The sequence below is a fragment of the Carassius gibelio genome, chromosome A18, assembly GCF_023724105.1.
Source record: "Carassius gibelio isolate Cgi1373 ecotype wild population from Czech Republic chromosome A18, carGib1.2-hapl.c, whole genome shotgun sequence".
In the NCBI taxonomy this organism is placed as follows: domain Eukaryota; kingdom Metazoa; phylum Chordata; class Actinopteri; order Cypriniformes; family Cyprinidae; genus Carassius; species Carassius gibelio.
Genome location: NC_068388.1, coordinates 24,741,511 through 24,762,228, shown reverse-complemented (window position 1 = coordinate 24,762,228; position 20,718 = coordinate 24,741,511). Strand labels below are relative to the sequence as shown.

Sequence of the window (20,718 nt, the reverse complement as noted above, 5' to 3'; positions counted from 1 at the left end):
GGGGAAGGTGGAGGGTTTCAGAGAAACTCTGAAAAGCATGCTGCTGGAATCTCTAGCTAATGCTAGCCTGCCATGTAAATGCAAGGCAGTAAGCTCATTGGCTGCACATGCAGCATGAACCAATCAGCTTGTGCCAAGTCATTTAACTCTCTGAACATCATCAGTTACATTAACAACCCATCAGCCTGTGCGATCTAGAGTTTAATGACTAAGCTATATATATGTATCCCTGTTTTCTCACTCCCTCTTTACTCCAGTAAGCACAGAGTCTCTCTCCTGAACTCCAGCAGTGTAGCTTTTCTTACCTGAGGTTACAATACTTAGACTGTGAAATCATCTAGTCACCGTCGTTCCCCACCTCCGCAAACTTTGCATGCTCTCGTATAGCAGATCTTTAATATTATGGTTGTAGAGCCGAGGGAGCGGAAGGGGGCTGAGGGGTGGAGGTCCACACTGCTGGGGTGGCGGTTTAGCAGCCAGAGCCCAGGCATGGGCCTCCATGTTGAAATGATTAGGACACAGGAAACTGAACCTGTTACTGCTGACACCAGGCCTCACCGCCACATCCTGCCCACAAGACCCTCACTGTGCCAGAGCACCCCTCTCATGACAGCTAGACGCTGATTTACACCTTCTGATAAGAGGAACTTGGACATGGAAAGAGTGGCTGTGGAATATTAAATGGTAGCAGAATCTTTATGTCCATTCAAGTCAATTTTGAATGTGAAAAAATTTATCTTTGATCAATAAATTGCACAATTGACATGTGGCCCACGTCTTATCCCATTTCTCTTGTGCATTTTTTTATATAACACTGACATAGTTTCTGCCCCTGGTGAATTTCGGTAAGAATATTTACAAAAAAAAAAAAAAAAAAAAAAAAAACAATTAACACACCTTTCTTCTTGCCCCCATTTTTCCTGACTGTGTTTTATTGTACTACAGAGATCTAGTGCCACCTTCTGGTGTGGGTTATTATAAATTCACATCATTCTTAAGGGTCCAGAATAACTCTGAAGAAGAAGGATAACATCACTGGTCATATCATATTTGCAGTTTAGCTTTATAAATATTATATGAATATTAATTAACTTTTGGCACTTATTCTTGAGTACTGGGATTGTTTCTGAAAAAAAAAAAATGAAAAAGAAAGATTTATTTAATAAAATGTCTATCATCCCATTGATAAATAATTAAACACTTTTTGATAAATGCAAGGACAAATCAAATTCCTCACTTGTTAAATATATTAAAAAATCAAGGTTTCATAGTTGTTAAATTTAGCACCTTGTTTGCTTATGTTTCAGAATCTGTGATTGAGCCCTTTTAAAAGAGTATTATAAATGTTTTACAACTTCTAAACTATCACCATAGATTTAAAAGTAAATGTCTGGGATAATAAAGTCTTTTTGTTTGTTTTTTTGCGGGTGAAGATGGGCTGAAGTGATGTTTCCATGACAGGGATCGTAAGGATGGCACGAGTATTGCTTGGGCTCCCAGATGGCCGTCTCTTGTGCTTGTTTTCTTTAATAACACACTTCTACTGTTGCCATCGAGATGGCCGTTGGTTACAGACAGAGCTTTAGGGAACCACTACCTCATTAACATTTTTAACAGGCCTGTTGTTTGTCTTTCCTTCCCTCTGGTCATAATTATATCAGTCAATTAACCCTCAGAAAAAGGGCACAACAGCGAGGGAGCCAAACTATTAAAACGTGATTCACTAACTTTAGCCATATTCACCTCATCCTGTCTAGATGGTAAATTACTGCTGGATAATTTGACTACAACACTGGAGGATAACATACATTTACTTTACATTTACTTTAAATTACTGAGACTTATTTTCATAGATATAGATTCAATTGGAATATAAGACACACATGTGGTGGGTGGAAGATAGATAGATAGATAGAAAAATAGATAGATATATAGATAGATAGATAGATAGATAGATAGATAGATAGATAGATAGATAGATAGATAGATAGATATTTATCTCTTGCCATATAACATGTAGATGTCCACCATGTTCATCCATTAAGTAAAGCTTTTATTCTCCAAAAACACATTCCTCAGTCACTCACACACACACAGAGAGAGAGAGAGAGAGAGAGAGAGACCAGAAACATATACAGTCTGCTTTGTAGCTTCATTAGCATATTTCTGTATCAATAATTTTTTCATCTAAAAAATACAATGGTGAAACCGTCTTCCCAATAAGGAAAAAAATAAAAATGAAATGAAATACATGCCGGCAACACACCAGAGACCTGGAGAGACATTGACAGACTATGAGGAAACTGCATCGCATACAAACTCAAGTTCAGAAGAGAATGGAGGAAATCAATAGTGCAGTATGCAGATTATGTGTGAGAACAGTGTGCATCTTCTTCTGTTCCTTTTAATATACAATAAATAGCCAGAAACCCGGTTATGGCTCATTACTCTAAGAAGTGTCATTAAAGGTTTGCTAACTTTTGTTTAGTAGGAAAGACAGCTGAGCTTGTTGCTCTGACGGCATTTGAGTAGCTTGAGGAAGGTCTCTATCTTGTGGGCGTCCTTCTTGAAGCAGATGAGCAGGTTGTAGTCCCTGAGGATGGACTCCAGCATCTCTGGGGACTGTTCATTGTATGGGGTCAACGTTTGCTCGAAGATAGACGAGGTCGTCAGAATCCCTTCATCCAACATCTGGAGAGAAACCGGAGTGAAAATGCTGCTTGGCACGGTTGCATTATGAGACGCTGTGTTGATACTGATTTACCTTGCGGATGAGGACCAGCACACCTTGTTCAAGGCTGAGCAGTTTATCAGACACCCACTTGGTCTTGTTTAGCAGAGCGTCCGGGGCGTCATCGTAACGATTAAGAGTAGTTTGCAGATAGATCAGGGGTTCCATCCAAGACTGCACCAGCATCAGGACCGAGTGAAGCAGCCATTTATCCTGCATAAAACACACCAGAGACGTGAAAGGGCTCATGGTGCGAGCAATCCAATGTGCATCGATTTCTTCTTTTTTTTTTGAGAGAGATTTTGATGTACGGACAACATACTGTAACTTTCAGAACATCTTCTCCAGTCCAAAAGGAGCATTTATTACTAAGCTGCGGAAACGACTACTGTAGCTTGAACTCTCTGACTTTAAAAACATGAATATATTAACAAACAATCGCCCACATTTACACACCAACAAAGCATGTTTGGTGTTTAGAATCCATCCAACCGATTCACCAAGATGAGTTATCATTCCTAAACAGCAGAAAGAGCATACACAATTCCAGTTTGCATGCGGCTAATAAAAGCTGATTATGTCAGCTTGACCTTAAAGTTTTATGATGCACATTTTAGGATGTGTGTTGTCCTTATTGTAATGCAGACTAGGGTTATTAGTTAATAATAATAATAATAATAATAATAATAATAATAATAATAATAATAATAATAATAATAATACAATTTAAATATAATTCATATATTTCAAATATGTTTCTTATAAAACATAAAAAAATTACAATTTAGCTGGTATAAGATAAAATGTCTAACTCTAAACGGATTAAAGATTGTGAATACAGCAGTCAAGACTACTTCATAAATCAGCACAACCTCCCGGTGAAGGCGAGGTTACAGGAAGTAACCCATTTTCAATATTTCTGCAACAGTTTTTCTGTACTGTAGCTCTAGAAGAATTTTCAGAGACTGTAAAATGTCTAAATCAAACGAAAAGACGTGTCGACTTAGGCTGTGTACACTGGTGGTGTGACAAGACTCATTAACTAGTAAGAAGCTGAAATGATTAAACCTATTTCAGTGGAGAAAGAAGGTTTATTGAAAAGTAAACAGCCTATTTGGTGACAGAGGCAATTGTGTTCTTAAGAAATACTAGCCTCTTCATTGAAAGAGCTGTCAGACAGTAGTGCATTAGATGAACAAGACAGCCTGCCGTCACAGACTTTCACACAATACCCGTTAGGCAAAGCTCATTTGTTCAGAGCTGGAACACATGGTTCAAGTTTCAGTTTTCCAGTGAAAGACTTAATCTCTACTGACATGCATGGATGGATGAGAAAACAAACAAAAAAACCTTATAATTCTGCCATAGGATGAGAGTAAGAAAGTTAATTTAAAGAGAAAACAAACAATACTATTTTTATCCCCCCACTTTATTTTTCTTCAGAAGACATTACTTAATATCTTAAGAGATACATACATATATATATATATGTAACCCCTCTCACCCGGGTCCTCCCTGACGCTCCTCACACTCGCTCCGAGCGGGGCTCGAACCCGGGTCTCCGGCATGGGAGGCAGACGCACTAACAAGGAGGCTAAATGGCTACAGCCACTAGCATCTGTCGCTAGTGCGTCTCTTGAGATCGGGGAGTGAGGTTTACCTGCACAGCACTGCTCGCTGGCCTCTGTTACACTCACCCCCCTAAACCTCACTCTCATCTGGGTCACGGCACCAATGTAACCCCTCTCACCCGGGTCCTCCCTGACGCTCCTCACACTCGCTCCGAGCGGGGCTCAAACCCGGGTCTCCGGCATATATATATATGGCGTGGGTTTACGCACTTTGGATGAGCACATGCACAAATCTTCTCACTGCGCTTGTGGTTCTTAAATATTTAAACTGGCAAAGCTTACATGAGTTTAGTTTAAACACAGATATAAACGTGTGTTTTTCAGGTCTCAAATGTGCGCACACGCTATCTGCACCCGGTGATGACGGAATAAATGACTGCTATTCCATCATAAGGCATTCTTCCAGCAGGAAAATGCACCATGTCACAAAGCTCAAATCATCTCAGACTGGTTTCTTGAACATGACAATGAGTTCACAATTGGCCTCCACAGTCACCAGTTTTCAATCCAATAGAGCAGCTTTAGGATGTGATGGAATGGGATATTCCCATCATGGATGTGCAGCCGACAAATCTGCAGCAACTGCATGATGCTATATATATATACCTGTATTTATTTAATTTTCAGTGTTCAGTCAGTGTTTTGTCAGAATATCTAAATGTCCCTAAAATATGATTCATTTAGTATAAACAGACACTGAATTAGGTTGTATAATATGTTTGTATCAGTTCCTTCTGCATGCTTCTAAATAAATAAATAAACTGGGTAAAAATAAAGCTAATTCAAGATGTATTCTCTGAAATCAAATCTATCACTTAAAACCTCTGTTTTGTTATGTTTTAAGCATATTTAGATACTTATCACTGGGGGGTGTAGGTAAAAATACTGATTAAGACATTACTTTTTTACATACTTAATGTGTACTTTGAAATGTCACCATCAATCTCCATATTCACAGAAATTGCATAATTAAATAAACAAATAAAAGAAAAGAAAAGAAAAGAAAAGAGAAGAGAAGAGAAGAGAAGAGAAGAGAAGAGAAGAGAAGAGAAGAGAAGAAAAGAAAAACTGTTACTTGCAAGCAATCTAAACCTCCCTTTGGGGCTGAAACATCTTGAGTCAATAAGGTTTCTCGCCTTACAATGCTAGTTTATATATCCAGTATAAAATCAATGAAAAATCTCCCCACCGATATTTGCTGAATTTCACTCTTGGAGCCCGGGATTGGGAAAGGTTTGCTGTGGCACAGGTTTCCTCCCTGGTTCCTCAAATAATGCAGAGGGTACGGGATGAACATATCCTCCTGTAGGACACACGGATCATGAAGATCTGGAAATCTTACTTTATCTGTTTTAGATTTGGATGGGTCAATTAGGCAGCAATGTATATATATATATATATATATATATATATATATATATATATATATATGTCACTTCAGACAACAGACTTGGAGGATCTGAGGTGAAAAATGTAATTATACCATCATTCTCTGCAAGTTTTCCCGCTGCGAGAAGACCATTTACTTAAGACTGATAAAACTGACTGATAAAATAATCAAACAAGACTGTAAGGCATCTCACAGTGTTTATAATAAGTCTGATTCATTAAGATTACAGTCTCATTAATTCAGAGTCATGCACACAGCCGGCAATAATGAAGCAAGGTTGATTAAATGAAACCAAATAATGAGATTAAATGAAAGAAAACTTACTATCATTTTGGCTAATAATACATCTCAACTGATGAGATGAAATTACATTTCTTATCTGATTCTGTGTTATATATTTCTTTAAGACAAAAAAAAGAAAAAAAAATGCAAAGATTTAGCAACAGTTAATTCATGTGCAAACTACACTGTCAAAATTATAGTTCAATTTCATTTGGTATGCCATTTCTGTCTTGTTTTCCAGTACAAATATCTAACGATTCTTAAATCAAGAGACATTTAGAATCATTAGAAATCATTAAAAAAATATTTTTAAAGAAAATTTGTAAAAAGTAAGATTATTTTTCTTGTGTTTAGATATGTACTTGAAAACAAGACAAAAATACCAATTATAATTTTTTTTTTTCGTTTAATGCTTAAGTTCACATTTTTTTTATTTATTTTTTCAGAAAACATGACTGAATATCAAATTTTGCCTCAAGTAAATGTTTCTTGATAGAAGTATGTTTCGATCTTCCAGTGAATAATAAAGATCAGACAGAGATTGTTCACTCACAAACAGAGTACAGGACTCTTCAGAGACGCGGTAGATGAGCTCTGCATGTTGGATGACACGATCCAGAAGTTTCTCCTGAGAGATTGATGTACATTGGGTGAGTGAACCCGTCTCGTCTTTGCAGTCCAGAGGAACGGCGTGAGGAAGCCAGCAAGGCCACAGTGACACACACCACAGCCAGGCCTGCAGAACTGAGGACACACACACACACATGACCAGAGAAACACACCATAACTGAGATTCACTTGAAAGATTCACTTTAGCAAAGAAACAGCTGAACTGTTAAGCTAATATCCTTAGAAATATTTTTGCTCTCTGTTGAGATCACATATTTGATAAGCGAGCACTGTTTTCATTTCAATGCTAATGCGTTTCTTCTAGGCTGCTGTCGGCAGATTTTCTTGCAAAAAGCAAATACAAATCTGGAGTCAATGTACCTTTAGGCCTGTTCATTTTGCACAGATTTGTCAATGGTCAGTTGTTTGCATTCGAGACTACACACACTGGCTTTATATAGCAGTTATTCATGAATATTCTCAGAGATCCATAGATTAATAAACTCACCTGCTCAAGTGTAAGGAGAGCCGTGGCTTTCTCCTCAGACTCCTGCATATGTAGGCCTTTAACAGATACCTCTGAGAATACGAGAATACCAATGAATAATGCCACCAAAAATAATGCAGGTTTTATTAATGAAAGGGAAGTTACTAAAAATATTTCTGCCCAAGATAGAAGAAACATATTTATAGTTTAGCTACTGTCAACATGATCTGTCAAATATTCATTTATTTATAATTATTATTTTATTATTATCATTATTATTAATTATATTTTTTTGGCTTTGCCATCACATAAATAAACACAATAAAATAAAATGTTAAATATATACAAATATAAAATGTTTAAATTTATTTAAAATTTAAAGTGTCATATTTCACAATATTGCCATTTTAATGTATACTATAGATAATATCTGCCAGTGGGGTAGGAAAGAATCAGTGTGAAATGTTTCAACAAAAAGCCATGCAATTATTGTTTCATGATCGAATGTTTTTTTTTTTTTTTTTAATAAATTGTTTTAAGATTAAAATTTTTTTCAGAAAACACAACTTTATATTTTGTGTCAGTGGGTTCACAATAACGCCTAAGGTTACGTATGTAACCCTGGTTCCTCGAAGGAACGAGACTCTGCGTCGTGAACGAATGGGGAACGCGTCCAGCATGACGTCTCTGAATAACATGTATAATCAGTCCAATTGAAGGGCGAGATGTCATAGACGGGTGACGTCAGAGACCAGGAAGCATAAAAGCATGAGCAGCGAAGCCCTATAATCAGCCCCAAAGGATGAAGCAAATGCCGGGCCAAAGATGCTGGAAGTGTGGCACTGCGATGCAGCATCTCGTTCCTTCGAGGAACCAGGGTTACATACGTAACCTTAGACGTTCCTCTTCAGGAACTAGAGCTGCATCGAGAACGAATGGGGAACGAGAATGCCCACGCCGCCAGACTTTCAAATCTCTGCCTAGTGTGGAAGAGCACAGTTTCCTCATTAAGAGAGCTCTGGATTGGAGAACGGTTTGAAAAACCTCGATTGAGAGACCGGAAGCTAAGATTTGCGCCTCTTCAGAGACCACACCTACAGCCTCTAAGCTCCTTTCATGGAGTGCCGTCAAAAAGAGAAATCAGGCCCAGGAACCATACCTGCACCCGGGCCAGAACTGGGCCACTAACAGCAGCCGGACACCGTCCAGGCACACTCTCTCCAGAACTCCCAGGAGAAGAGCAATCGGGGGAAAAATGTACAGATGAAGCCTCAGCCACGTCTGTACCATAGAAGACCAGAAGGGACAATGCGATGTCTCTTGAGTCGCAAACAGATCCACCCAAGTCTGGCCGACCTCTCCAACTCTGCTTCATCACCTCGGTGTGAAGCCACCATTCCCTGGGCCTCGGCCCCTGCCTCAACAGGATGTCTGCTCCCATATTAAGATGCCCAGGAATGTGAACTGCTCTGAGCGAGAGGAATTCTTCCTGGACCCACACAAGGATCTGGTACACTAGTTTGTATAAACGGCGTGAGTGCAGACCCCCTTGGTGGTTTATGTAAGTGACCACCGCTGTGTTGTCGGTGCCCACCAACACATGGTGACCTCTTAGGTCTGGGAGAAATTAACGAAGTGCACGAAGCACAGCCAGCATCTCCAGGCAGTTGATGTGCCATGTCAGATGGCGACCACTCCACAGACCAGGGCAGGGCAGGGCAGGGCAGACCCAGCAATCTCAGAGACTGCTTGACAGTGAGTGACTGGCCTTCTCTCACTCTCGCGACTGCAGTGAGGATCGACTCGATCCGAGCAGGTGACATACGTTCCTGCATCGTGGTCGAATCCCACACCACGCCCAGATAAGTGGTTTTCTGTACTGGAGAAAGCACACTTTTCTTGGCGTTAAGTCTTAACCCCAGCTCTTTCATGTGAGCGAGAACGACACCTCGGTGCCGAACCGTCATCTGCTCTGATTGAGCTGATATCAACCAATCGTCAATGTGGTTGAATCATGAAAGTGTGGGGTGAGAGTGCAAGGCCAGCAGAAGATCTGTATTGGTAGGCTTTTGCCCCCAAAAGCAAACCTCAGGAACTTCCGATGAAGAAGGATGGAGATAAGTGCATCTTTTTGATCTATCGTGACACACCAGTCCTCGGACTTGGCCTGTGCAAGTGTGCTGAACTTCAGTCCCCTGACTGAGCGGTTCAAAAAGCACAGATCTGAAAAAAGAACAAAACCTCATCCTTCCTCGGAACAGTGAAGTACCGGCTGTAGGACCCGGACTCTGAAACTCAAGGAGGGACCACCTCGATGGCCTCCATCCTCAGAGAGAGTCTACTTCTGTTCCATTACCAGAGCCTGCTTGGGGCCCACCAAAACTGGATTCTCTGGCCTCCCACTACAGTGTGCAGGACCCACTGAGACACATTTCACAGTAGTTTTCACGCTGCCAAATAGTCAACTAAGGGAATCAAGACTGATCTCTGGTGTCATCAGAGCAATTAGCTCGGTGCCCTGCAGCGCCGCACCAGCAGGAGATGGCCAAACTAGCTGCTCTGGAAACCTCCCAGGAGGTCGCGAGCCTCTTAGCCTTGCACTTGACACACTGGATGCGTGGCACAAGCGTCTCGGCTGTGTGGCTTGTCCGTTTTTAACTCGGCTCCCATGTTAACAGGTTAGAGCTTGCAGACTGCCTGCGTGAGACGTGCGTGTCCCTACCTTTTTTTTTTTTTTTTGGAAGGGAAAACACACAGCCTGAATGCTGCCTGCTCTCACCCAAAACTTCTCTTGATTGAAGCGTTTGCTGAAAACAGAAGGCTGATTACTAGGGATGTGCACATCATTGCTGCATTATCGATATATCTATTCACAGAAGCTTCTATTTTGATATCGATATTTTCTGCAAAGTATTGATACTTAATTATATTTATAATTTCTTTGTAACTAAATGTTTTAAGCAGTGTGTGCAGGCCAATCGGTACGGTGTGTGTATGATATAAAAATAAAAGTTTTCGCGGACGCAGTGGTATGACGCTAACACCGATTGGTCTGCGGCTGTGCGCAGTGCAATGTGCCATTCAACAACAAAACACGGCATACACGGTCGCGACTTGCACGAAAGCGACAGCAGTACCGCCACTACCTATACGCAGAATATGCAGTCTGCGTAGGGCACCAAATCCCAGAGAGGGCACCATCCCAGTTGCTCAAAAAAAAAAAAAAAAAAAAAAAAACCTGCACCACTCTCCCATCCGTGGTCGCGACCACTCACACCTCATGTTTGCAGCTGAATGTTCATAATTGATGGATGGACATCTTTGCCTGGGTAAAATCATCAATCCGGTGCAGAGAAAAGAAAACTATGAAAAAATGTAGTTGGCTTGACATTGGAAGTTCGAGAGTCTCAAATTTAGGGACCGTCTCTAAAGTTACATGCGATATTGGTATACACTTTTCTAATGTCAGTAGCATTTGAGGAGAATGACGTACAGTCAAACTTCCGGTTTGTCACAAGTTTCGGAAAGTTTTTTTTGAGTATGGCTCTGTGTGACGTTAGATGGAGCCAAATTTTCTTATATGCGTCCTAAGGGCACTTCTGCCGGAAAAACGCGCGCTCCCGTATAGCAGAGCACTGAGAGCAGAGACATTCACTGACCAGAGTGAGAGCAAAATGTCACAAAAGAAGTGTATTTTTGGTTGCCAGGGCAAGAAAACCCTGCACAGATTACCAAAAAAAAAAAAAAAAAAAAACTACATTAAGGGACCAGTGGATGGAGTTTATTTTTACAGAGCATCAAAGGAGTTTTGCAAGTGTTTTTGTTTGTTCCCTGCATTTCGAAGATGCTTGTTTTACAAACAAGGCCCAGTTTGACGGCCGGGTTTGCATATTGTTTATTTCTTATGGATAATGCAGTCCCAACGAAAAAGGGTATTGTGTGTTGGAACCACATGCGGTGAGTAAAACTGCTTCAAATATCTCTCTGTTGTTAACTTAGCTATCGGTGCATAAGCACATCAAGTAAACAACATGCGATGTTGTCATCAAACTGCACTTTCCACTAAAAAAAACAAAAAAAAAAAAAACAAAAAAAAAAAAAACATAAAGTGGAACTTAGTCATTTTCCAAAACCGCTAAGCAAATATATACAGTTTCAGTACTGTACATACCACATAGAGACGTCGTTGCTGATGCTGCTCTTGTTCAATTTCAGCCTCTGGATCTGATTCTGGATCATAAATATACGCTGAATCTGACTGTTAGCCATGGTTTGTTTTGGATGTTTTTTTCCTCACGGTAATGTCACAGCTTCAAAACGCTCTCAACGCAAAGGCCTACTCGTGCTTGTGATTCTTTAGCTCCGCCCACACGTCACGCCTCCAGACGGTCGTGTTTTTCCGGGAAAAATCGGTACAGACTATCTTTCTCTTATGAATATTATAAAACTAAAGACTTTTTGGAGTTATGAAGGATGCAGTACTACTCTATAGGTACTCAAGATTAACAGGATGTTGAGTGAAAACGAGCAATTTATTTATTTCTTCAGAAAACAAGACAGATTATGCAATTTTGCTTCTCAAATAAATGTGTCTTGATTCAAGAAAATGTGTTTAGATATTTTTACTGGAAAACAAGACAAAAATACCAAGTAAGAAAATTATAATTTTCTTATTTTTTTCTAGTATTAGGCTTAAGTTCAATTAGAGACAAACACACTGGCTTTATATAGCAGTTATTCATGAATATTCTCAGAGATCCATAGATTCATAAACTCACCTGCTCAAGTGTAAGGAGAGCCGTGGCCTTCTCCTCAGACTCCTGCATATGTAGGCCTTTAACAGATACCTCTGAGAATACGAGAATACCAATGAATAATGTCACCAAAAATAATGCAGGTTTTATTAATGAACGGGAAGTTACTAAAAATATTGCTGCCCAAGATAGAACAAATATATTTATAGTTTAGCTACTGTCAAGATGACCTGTCAAATATTTATTTGCTTTATTGATTTTTTTTTTCTTTTTCTGGCTCTGCCATCACAGAAATAAACACAATAAATTACATTTAAAAAAAAAAAAAAAAAAAATATATATATATATATATATATATATATATATAAATATGTTGTTATACAACAAAACAAATATTGTTTTACTACTGCTAATATGCCTATATGTTACACATGTTAGGTTTTTATATGTGCTGTTTATTTATTTATTTAAATTAATCATTGTTGTAACACACACACACACACAAAACACACACACACGAAAATGTCATATTTTATATTTTTAATACAAAAAAACTTACTACATGTGTAATGTGTTAAGTTGCTTATATACAGTATTATTTTTATTTTTTTCCAATACCAATCTCCATAAATACATATATGCACAATTAAAACATCTTTATTTCTAATGAATTTTATATAAACAGCAGCTGAAAAGCAGCTGCAATTAACTAAATATTTTGAAACAGCTACATAATGAAATATATAAAGTTTGCTGTCCTAGCAACTATATAATGAACACTTCTTCAAAGCATATGGTTTCCTGGCCGTCAGGAGGAAGGTGATGGTGTTCTGGTTGCTGTCTGTGTTGATGTGGTGAGCTGATTTGTCTCCGAGTTCTTCAAAGATCTGCTGCTCTGTGTAGAAGCTATAGGCTGCCAGCCAAAGCAATCTCTCTCTGAATGTAATCCACATCAGGAAACTGAAATAATGCCATCGTAGGTGGGCGGCAGACTTCATTAAGTCCTGAATATTGCAATTATCTTCTTGATTATGATGTGTCCTACATATTTGAGTCCCCAAACCACACAAATGTGGCTTAATCCAATTTGAACATTAAAGGGATGGATTGAGTCTGTAAATTTGAGAATTAAGCCCACTTTGTTGGACTGATTCACATTACAGAGGAATCACCAGACATTATATTACAGCTCTATCACTGTGTTTGTCTGTTTATGTAAAGCAAACACCCACTCTATAATAAGTTCAAAATATGCTGCATTTCAGGGAATAATCACAATGTTCCGGAAAATCAGCTCAAAAACAGAAAATTATTTGGAAACAAACAACTTTATATGTTATATATAAAATCAGATTTAAATAGCCATCCGGACATGCAAATATATTCACATATGTTAAATTTTAATATATGAAATATGCTGTCATATGAAGTAAAAAATAAAAAAATAAATGAAACAAATGAAATATAAATGAAACATTTCAAATTGCATACATATATATATATATATATATATATATATATATATATATATATAATGTGCCCATAAATGTCTATGCATGTATAATACATTTTTGGATAAATTTGTCATGTACTTATATATCATGTAAGTAAATATATAATATATTTTAAAAAATAACTTCAAAAACATAAGATAAAAAGATTTATTCTAATTGGTTGAAAATACACTATTATTATTATTATTATTATTATTATTATTATTATTATTATTATTATTATTATTGTATTATATACATATTTATTTGATTATTATATTTTATAATATTTGATAATTTTATTTTTAATTAATATTTATTGATATTTGATTTAAACATATATTCCAAGCTTTGACAATTTTTCCCCCCACTGAAATAAACGGTTTGTACAGTACTTATAATAACATGAAAATCTGAATAAATTCATAATACCTATGGAAAATCATCATATGGATATTATTAAAATTTACAGATTTTATTATGAGGATTTTATATGTGTTATAAAGTAAAAATGTTCATCTACCCAATCAATTTACATATTGCATTTTGTGGAAAATACATTGCCTTATAGGGGAATGACATGACAATATCACTTATATATGGCAATAACATTTGTTAGATTTCTGTATGGCTCTCATTAACAGCCTGTTTTGTCCTTTCTTCTCCTTCCTGATGATGTGATTTTTCAGGGCCATTTTCAGATGATCTGTCTCAGAGCCAATGAGAGTGAGAGGCAGAGAAACTGTAGCGGTCCACAGACTCACACTTACACCGGTCAGACGTCAGAGAACTGTTTCTTACATCTTCCTCAAAACACCTGAAGCTCAAAGTGTCTCAGCAGCCATCCGGCCTCCACACACCTTCGTAATCTCTTAATCTTACTCCATGAGTCTGGAGTTTTCAGGACATTCAAACACAGGCAGAGGAGACTGTGTGCTTCCAGAAATACACTACACAAATGTGTATGTTAATATTCATTATGCAAATACAAGTCCATCACAATCACACATACACTTAAATCTACAGAAATCATATTACTACTACTCCAACTAATACAAACTAATAAAACTAATAATACCAATAAAATCAATCAGTCTATACTTACTTTTCCATATCACCACATTTAGCATGTATTCTTTTTTCACACGCACACACACACACACACACACACACACACACACACACACACACACAGGGTTGGGAGTAATGCATTACAAGTAACACGAGTTATGTAATCAAATCACTTTTTTTCAAGTAACTAGAAAAGTAGCGCATTACTTTTTCATTTACAAAAATATCTGAGTTACTTTTTCAGATAAGTAACATGTGACGCAAACTTGCAATAATTAAATGTTAAACAACACAAATATAATTTATGTATTTAATCCCATTTTAATAACCAGTGTCTATGGTCTACTCTCCCACCCTCAATACTCATGGCTGAAGTGCCCTTGAGCGAAGCACTGAACCCCCATTTGCTCCCCGGGCGCTGGATCTATAGCTGCCCACTGCTCCAGGTGTGTCCACTTCTCACTGATGTGTGTGTGTGTGTGTGTGCACTTGGATGGGTTAAATGCAGAGCAACAATTCTGAGTATGGGTTACCATACTTGGCAAATGCCATGACCTTTTTTTTTTTTTTTAAACAAACAAGCAAGCCCAGATCGAAAAAGTAACATAGCGCATTACTTCCATAAAACATAACTATGTCATGTAATTAGTTATTTTTTTTAGAGAGTAACGCAATATTGTAATGCATTACTTTTTAAAAGTTACTTTCCCCAACACTGTGTGTGTGTGTGTGTGTGTGTGTGTGTGTGTGTGTGTGTGTGTGTGTGTGTATATATATATATATATATATATATATATATATATATATATAATATATATATATTAGTGGTGGGCCGTTATCGGCGTTAACGTGCGTTAACGTACGCGAGACTCTTATCGGGCGATAAAAAAAATATCGCCGTTAATCTATTCTCAAAGTTGGGTTGAGATCTGGGTGTATACTAAGCAAGCTATGATGACTTTCATCTTGAGATTTTATATAACTGACTCGCTGAGGCCAGCCTGAAAAGATGCTCAGGACAGTTGACGGACCACTGCTGCGCATCGTCATGAAAGCTTATCTTTTTCACATGTTTTTAAGCCTTGCCGCTTGTCGATTTAAACATTAAAGCATCCAGACACTAGACGCGGAAAAGCTGAACAGAGCTGGTTATTGCACGCTGTGTTTGGTGCGGAGAGAGAGATCGAGAGAGCCGCGTATCACGGACAGTGACACTGAACCGAGCTCTCTTCTGCAAAGTTCTCCTCGAAGTTCCTCCTGCACCCGAACGAACAAATACAAATCGCAGTTTTAACAAACAAAAAGAAAAAAGAAAATCACTAACTGTTCTTGACTACTTTGTAGTTTTAACAATCAAACCAAAAAATATTCAGACACCAGATATATTTTTGATATATATAGCAAAACTGTAATAATGTGATAAATGTTGAAGGTGTCTGAATAAATGTAGGTTTGATTGTATATTTAATTTTTACATTGAAGACTATCCAGTGCTATTTTACATTTAATTATTTAGTCTCTGTACCTTGACACCTACTTGAAAAAAAAAAAAAAAAAAAAAAAAAAAAATTAAACATTGTGTAATTAGCACACATAAATAAAAATAAACGAATATACAAATTAAACAATTTCAAACAGGGCCCACTGGTACAACCTTCACCGGGTCCCAGCTGACCCCAGCTACGGCCCTGCTCACGCCTGTTTCACACATAATCCGTCTGCAGTGCGTATGCAGTCCGTGTGCGTTACGTATGTGGTGCAGCACGGACTCGATGTGCTTTCACACAGGATGCGCTTGCAGTTCGCTACTCGTAAACGATCGCTTCACTGCTGCAGACGCAACGCTCCTGGAACGCAACTGGAATCCGTTAACATGGGTGCGTAACATGGGTGCATGGCTGCACTGCAGATGGAGTATGTGTGAAACAGGCGTACGGTTTTTTGCACCTTGTGCAATGTGGAATTAGTTTACAGCTTTTTCAAGCAGTTTGTGATGCATTTTGGAAACAGGAGATGTACATTTCTAATGCACCACCTAGCTTGATAAACCCCTTCTCAAAGACATACTGTTTGTCAATGTTATTTGTGTGATGCCCACTAAAAGTGTTATCACATTTGTGGTAGTTTCTGAAATTTGAAAATGAATGTTTTCGAATATTTGTTCAGAGGTAATTTACCTGGTTCCACCATCCTTTGACTAAGACGTTATATAGAGGCGAGGAGTAATTGTGGAGTTCGCCAGCAGGGGGTAGTGTGGCATTTATTGTGCTCCACGGGGCTTTACGTCAGTTTTGTCCGCTTTGCGATTTTCCTCTTTCTGCTGAGCGAGACGAAAAACGGACGCAGAGTTTGCCTGGTCTCATTTATTTCTCCTGTTTTCAGGTTGGTGGAAAATTAAATTAATCTAATTACCTGAAGTGTAATATGTTGACATGTCACTGAATGTTTTAATGTTCGCTAATAAGGCTATGTAATGAGTATATGGACATAATTGTATATATGGCAGTAGCCACATTTTCGCGCCTGTTAATGTCACCTGTTAATACCAAAGTCACGTCTGAAGAGTTTTATTTTTAGCTCCTTGAACATTTTTGTAAAGTTTTAATACTCTTGAAATGTATGATATTGTGTAAAATGTGAAAGGTTAATGTTAAAAACTGAGTTTGTCAGGGTTAAAAGCTGATGTTAAAACAAATGTGATTTATATTTTAAAAGTGGTTAAAAATAAGTTAAAAGTCTGTCAGCTCATGCATTTTGGGAAGAGTAAAAAAAAAATACTTTTGCTGGAAGAAGAAAATGCATTTAGGAACCATATGTAAATGGTAACAAACTATGTTTTATATGTAAGTGATGACATAATCTGTGTTTTATTTTGAGTTAAAAAGATACAACTTAAAGGGTAACCGTGGTTATTGTCAGTTTGATTTATTTAATCACCCAAAACTTAAAACTCAGTATTTGCTGAAAGATGAAAAAAAAGACAAATTGTATTTCATTTTGAAGTGTTTATTTGATAGTGAACATTGTGTGTTTGTAACAGAGGAGGATTTAAAATGTGAATGTCTAATAAATCCTCTCTCTCTTTCTGCTGAGCGAGACGAAAAACGGACGCAGAGTTTGCCTGGTCTCATTTATTTCTCCTGTTTTCAGAGAGAGCATATAAGCTGTTTATGTGGTGCCAGCCGGTACGTGTAACAGTTTATTGGGGGCTCGTCCTGGGATCACTCCCACCGTGTGGCCAGAAGCTGATCCAGTGATACTGCAACCTTGGACCAAAAGTGACCTGATGTAACCAGCGAGCTGCAGCCAGCGGAAAAAGATCTCCAGATACCATCGATGCCGTCTATGGATGAAGAGGTTACCTGTAATGAATGAAGACTAATGACTGTGCTGTGCTAAAATCAACACCCATCAAGAACAGAGCGTGAATTGTGATCCTGGGCTCTCGTGACCAAGTGCGAGGAATTGGGAAGCAGTATGGCGGATGGTGAGAGGAAAAGGTTGGTGTGGGCCATCAAAAAGACTCTTCTCACTCTCTCTGTAGATGAACTGTTCCAGATTGCCAAGTCAGTGGGTCCAGTGCCAGGAATTGACGAGTCTCGCGTCAAGTTGACTGATGAGGAGGGTTGTTTTGAGTACATTTGCAGTTTCATGTCCAGTGAGCCTTTACTGGAGTTAGAGGATTCTGGAATGGCACACTTATTAAACTTAAGGGAATTAATTGACATAGTCATTCAGGGTCGTGCTTCACAAGTTGCTGTAGCAATTGATGTATCTGGCAGCGGGGATGCAAGTCATGGTAATGTTAACCCAACTGATGATAGTGATACTACCGATATTGGGATTACTAATTCAACTCACATGACACTATCTACGGCTAGTGACACACATGACACAGAGCTGCAGAAAATACTTCCTAGTTATGAGGAGCTGAGTAAGAAAAGTATGCAGTGCACACACACACCCACTCCACAGTCTGTACCTCAGTCATCTGTAAAGATAGGATACACCACACAGAGTAGTAAAGTAGCAGGCAGCAGAGGTTTAAGTGAACACACGACACCATTAACACATGACAAGTTGTTCTCCTTAAAAGAGTTGTCTTACCTTCATCGCAGGGAACTGAAGATCCAGGGGGGTCAGATTGGGGACCAGGGGTCAGATCTAAGCTATAACAGTGTCTGTCGGCAGATGGAAGACGGTTTAAAGGAACAGTTCAGTGATGCAGAGGTTGTAAGAGCCGTCCTCAAAGTCATCAAGCCAGGAACTTTTAAAGACATGTTGATGAATAAGGATGATCTAACTGTAGAAGAGCTAAAAGCGTTCCTCCACTCCCACCTGGGTGAGCAAAGTAATACCGAGCTGTTCCAGGAGCTCATGTGCACCAAACAAAAAGACAATGAGACACCCCAACAGTTCCTATACCGAGTTATAGGACTTAAGCAGAAGATCATGCTGGCCTCCAAACATGCTGACACAGATGTCAAGTATAGTGCAAGCACAGTGCAGGATGTGTTTCTCCACACCGTATATCAGGGCCTAGGTCATAAACATGATGATGTCCGCAGAGAGCTGAAGCCATTGCTTGGGGACCCCAGAGTATCGGATGAGACAATCTTAAAACAGATGAAGAAAGTGATGTGTGATGAAAGTGAAAGGCAGCGAAGGCTAGGTCCCGCCACCCGTCAAAGACTAACAAATGTGCACAGTGCTCAGTCTGAAGTTAATGCTGCACAGTGTCCTAGTGTAAAGGAGAAGGTGCCAAAAACAGATGTGATCCAGCAGTTAACAGAGAAACTTGAACAGCTTACAAGTACAGTTGAGCTCATGAGACAGTCAATGCAGACACAAGTTACAGGACAGTTCAGCCACAATGGAAAAGGTAGAGGAGACCGCAGGAGAGAGAAACCATATGGCTGTGACAAGTGTGTGGAGCAAAATCGTGCCGACTGCCCTCACTGTTTCCACTGTGGTGAAGAAGGTCACCGGGCAGTGGGCTGTCTAAAGAGACCAACACGGCAGGGAAACTGGAGCCGGTCTCTGCCGAGGGACAAACAGTGACCGGGTCTCAGCAATCGTCCCAATCTGACACTTGTCATACTGATCAACCTGGAATTGAAAGACTGGAAAAAAACAAAATAATGGAAAAGAGACGGAAAGAAACAAACAAGACAACCAATCCTTTCCCTTATGACTTACCTCACAGCAAAGGGGAACATCTAGCCAAACTCATTGGAAGGAAAGCTCTCACCCATTGTAACCTTAATGGATTAGCAGTCAGTGCTCTGTTAGACACTGGTGCTCAAGTGAGTATGATTGATAGAGACTGGAAGAGTAAATATCTACCTGACACTCCTGTTAGGGCACTCAGCGACATTATAGGTGACGAAGACGAGTTAAGGGTGTATGCAGTGAATGGTGACGCCCTCCCTTTTGATGGCTGGGTTGCCCTTACAGTCAATTTGATGGGGAATGAGGACCCTAATCTGTCAATCACTGTGCCTTTTCTTGTCAGCAGTCTTGCTCTGGAGAGACCACTGTTGGGTTTCAACGTGCTGGAAGAGATGATACAAAAACAACCTGAAAAGCTGATTTCAACCCTTGTCGTTCTACTCTGTAATGCCTTGTGTATACCAGCAGAGAAGGCAGAGCTAATGGTGAGCTTCATCCAAGCCAGCAAACCCTCTGTGCAGTGCGGGCTCCTACGGACAGGCAGACAGGACATGGTTATCCCAGCAGGTCAGGTAGCCTGGGTTAAGTGCCAAGTCCCTCCCCTCATGAGTTCATCTGACACAGTCTTCCTATTTGAGCCTGATGATGATAATGTGCAGTTGACAGAACTGGACGTGGGTGAAGGTCTGTTGGAGGTACAAAATCCAAGAAAACCTTATGTAGCTGTACCTGTGGGTAACAACACTAAACATGCAGTAACTCTTCCAAGAAAGACAGCACTTGGTGGCATCCACTGTGTTGAAAAAGTGATCGCAACAGACTCACCTGAAGCACCCGAGCCCACAGTGACTGTTAACAGTGCCGTATCAACACCTGTTGACGCCCATCCATCATCATGGCAACCTCCCATCAACCTCAGTCACCTTGATGATAAACAAAGGGAAAAAGTCAACAAAATGCTGTGTGAAGAAGCCGGGGCTTTCGCACGTGACGGCAATGATATTGGATGCATACCAAGCTTACAAATGTCGATTACCCTCACAGATGAGATTCCTGTACAGAGAGCATACTCAGCAGTCCCGAAGCCACTGTTTAAAG

The 20,718-nt window shown here is 39.2% G+C and overlaps 1 protein-coding gene across 1 annotated transcript; it reads right to left on the bottom strand.

The window, feature by feature from the left end:
- Positions 1–2,484: 2,484 nt before the first annotated feature.
- On the bottom strand, positions 2,485–6,802 carry LOC127934600 (somatolactin-like). The gene is made up of 4 exons (XM_052532087.1): positions 6,588–6,802; positions 5,552–5,665; positions 2,765–2,944; positions 2,485–2,691 (listed from the first exon to the last, which is right to left on the bottom strand). Exons 1-4 carry the CDS (start codon positions 6,798–6,800, stop codon positions 2,485–2,487), a joined length of 714 nt encoding a protein of 237 aa, XP_052388047.1. The 5' UTR covers positions 6,801–6,802.
- Positions 6,803–20,718: the final 13,916 nt, after the last annotated feature.

Excerpts from the sequence above, each read along its gene's own strand:
- LOC127934600 (XM_052532087.1), bottom strand. The coding sequence starts at position 6,800 with ATGTGTGTGTGTGTGTCCTCAGTTCTGCAGGCCTGGCTGTGGTGTGTG. Across the intron at positions 2,945-5,551 it reads GTGAAATTCAGCAAATATCG|GATAAATGGCTGCTTCACTC; the intron begins GTGGGGAGATTT and ends TGTTTTATGCAG. Across the intron at positions 2,692-2,764 it reads TGCTGGTCCTCATCCGCAAG|ATGTTGGATGAAGGGATTCT; the intron begins GTAAATCAGTAT and ends GTTTCTCTCCAG.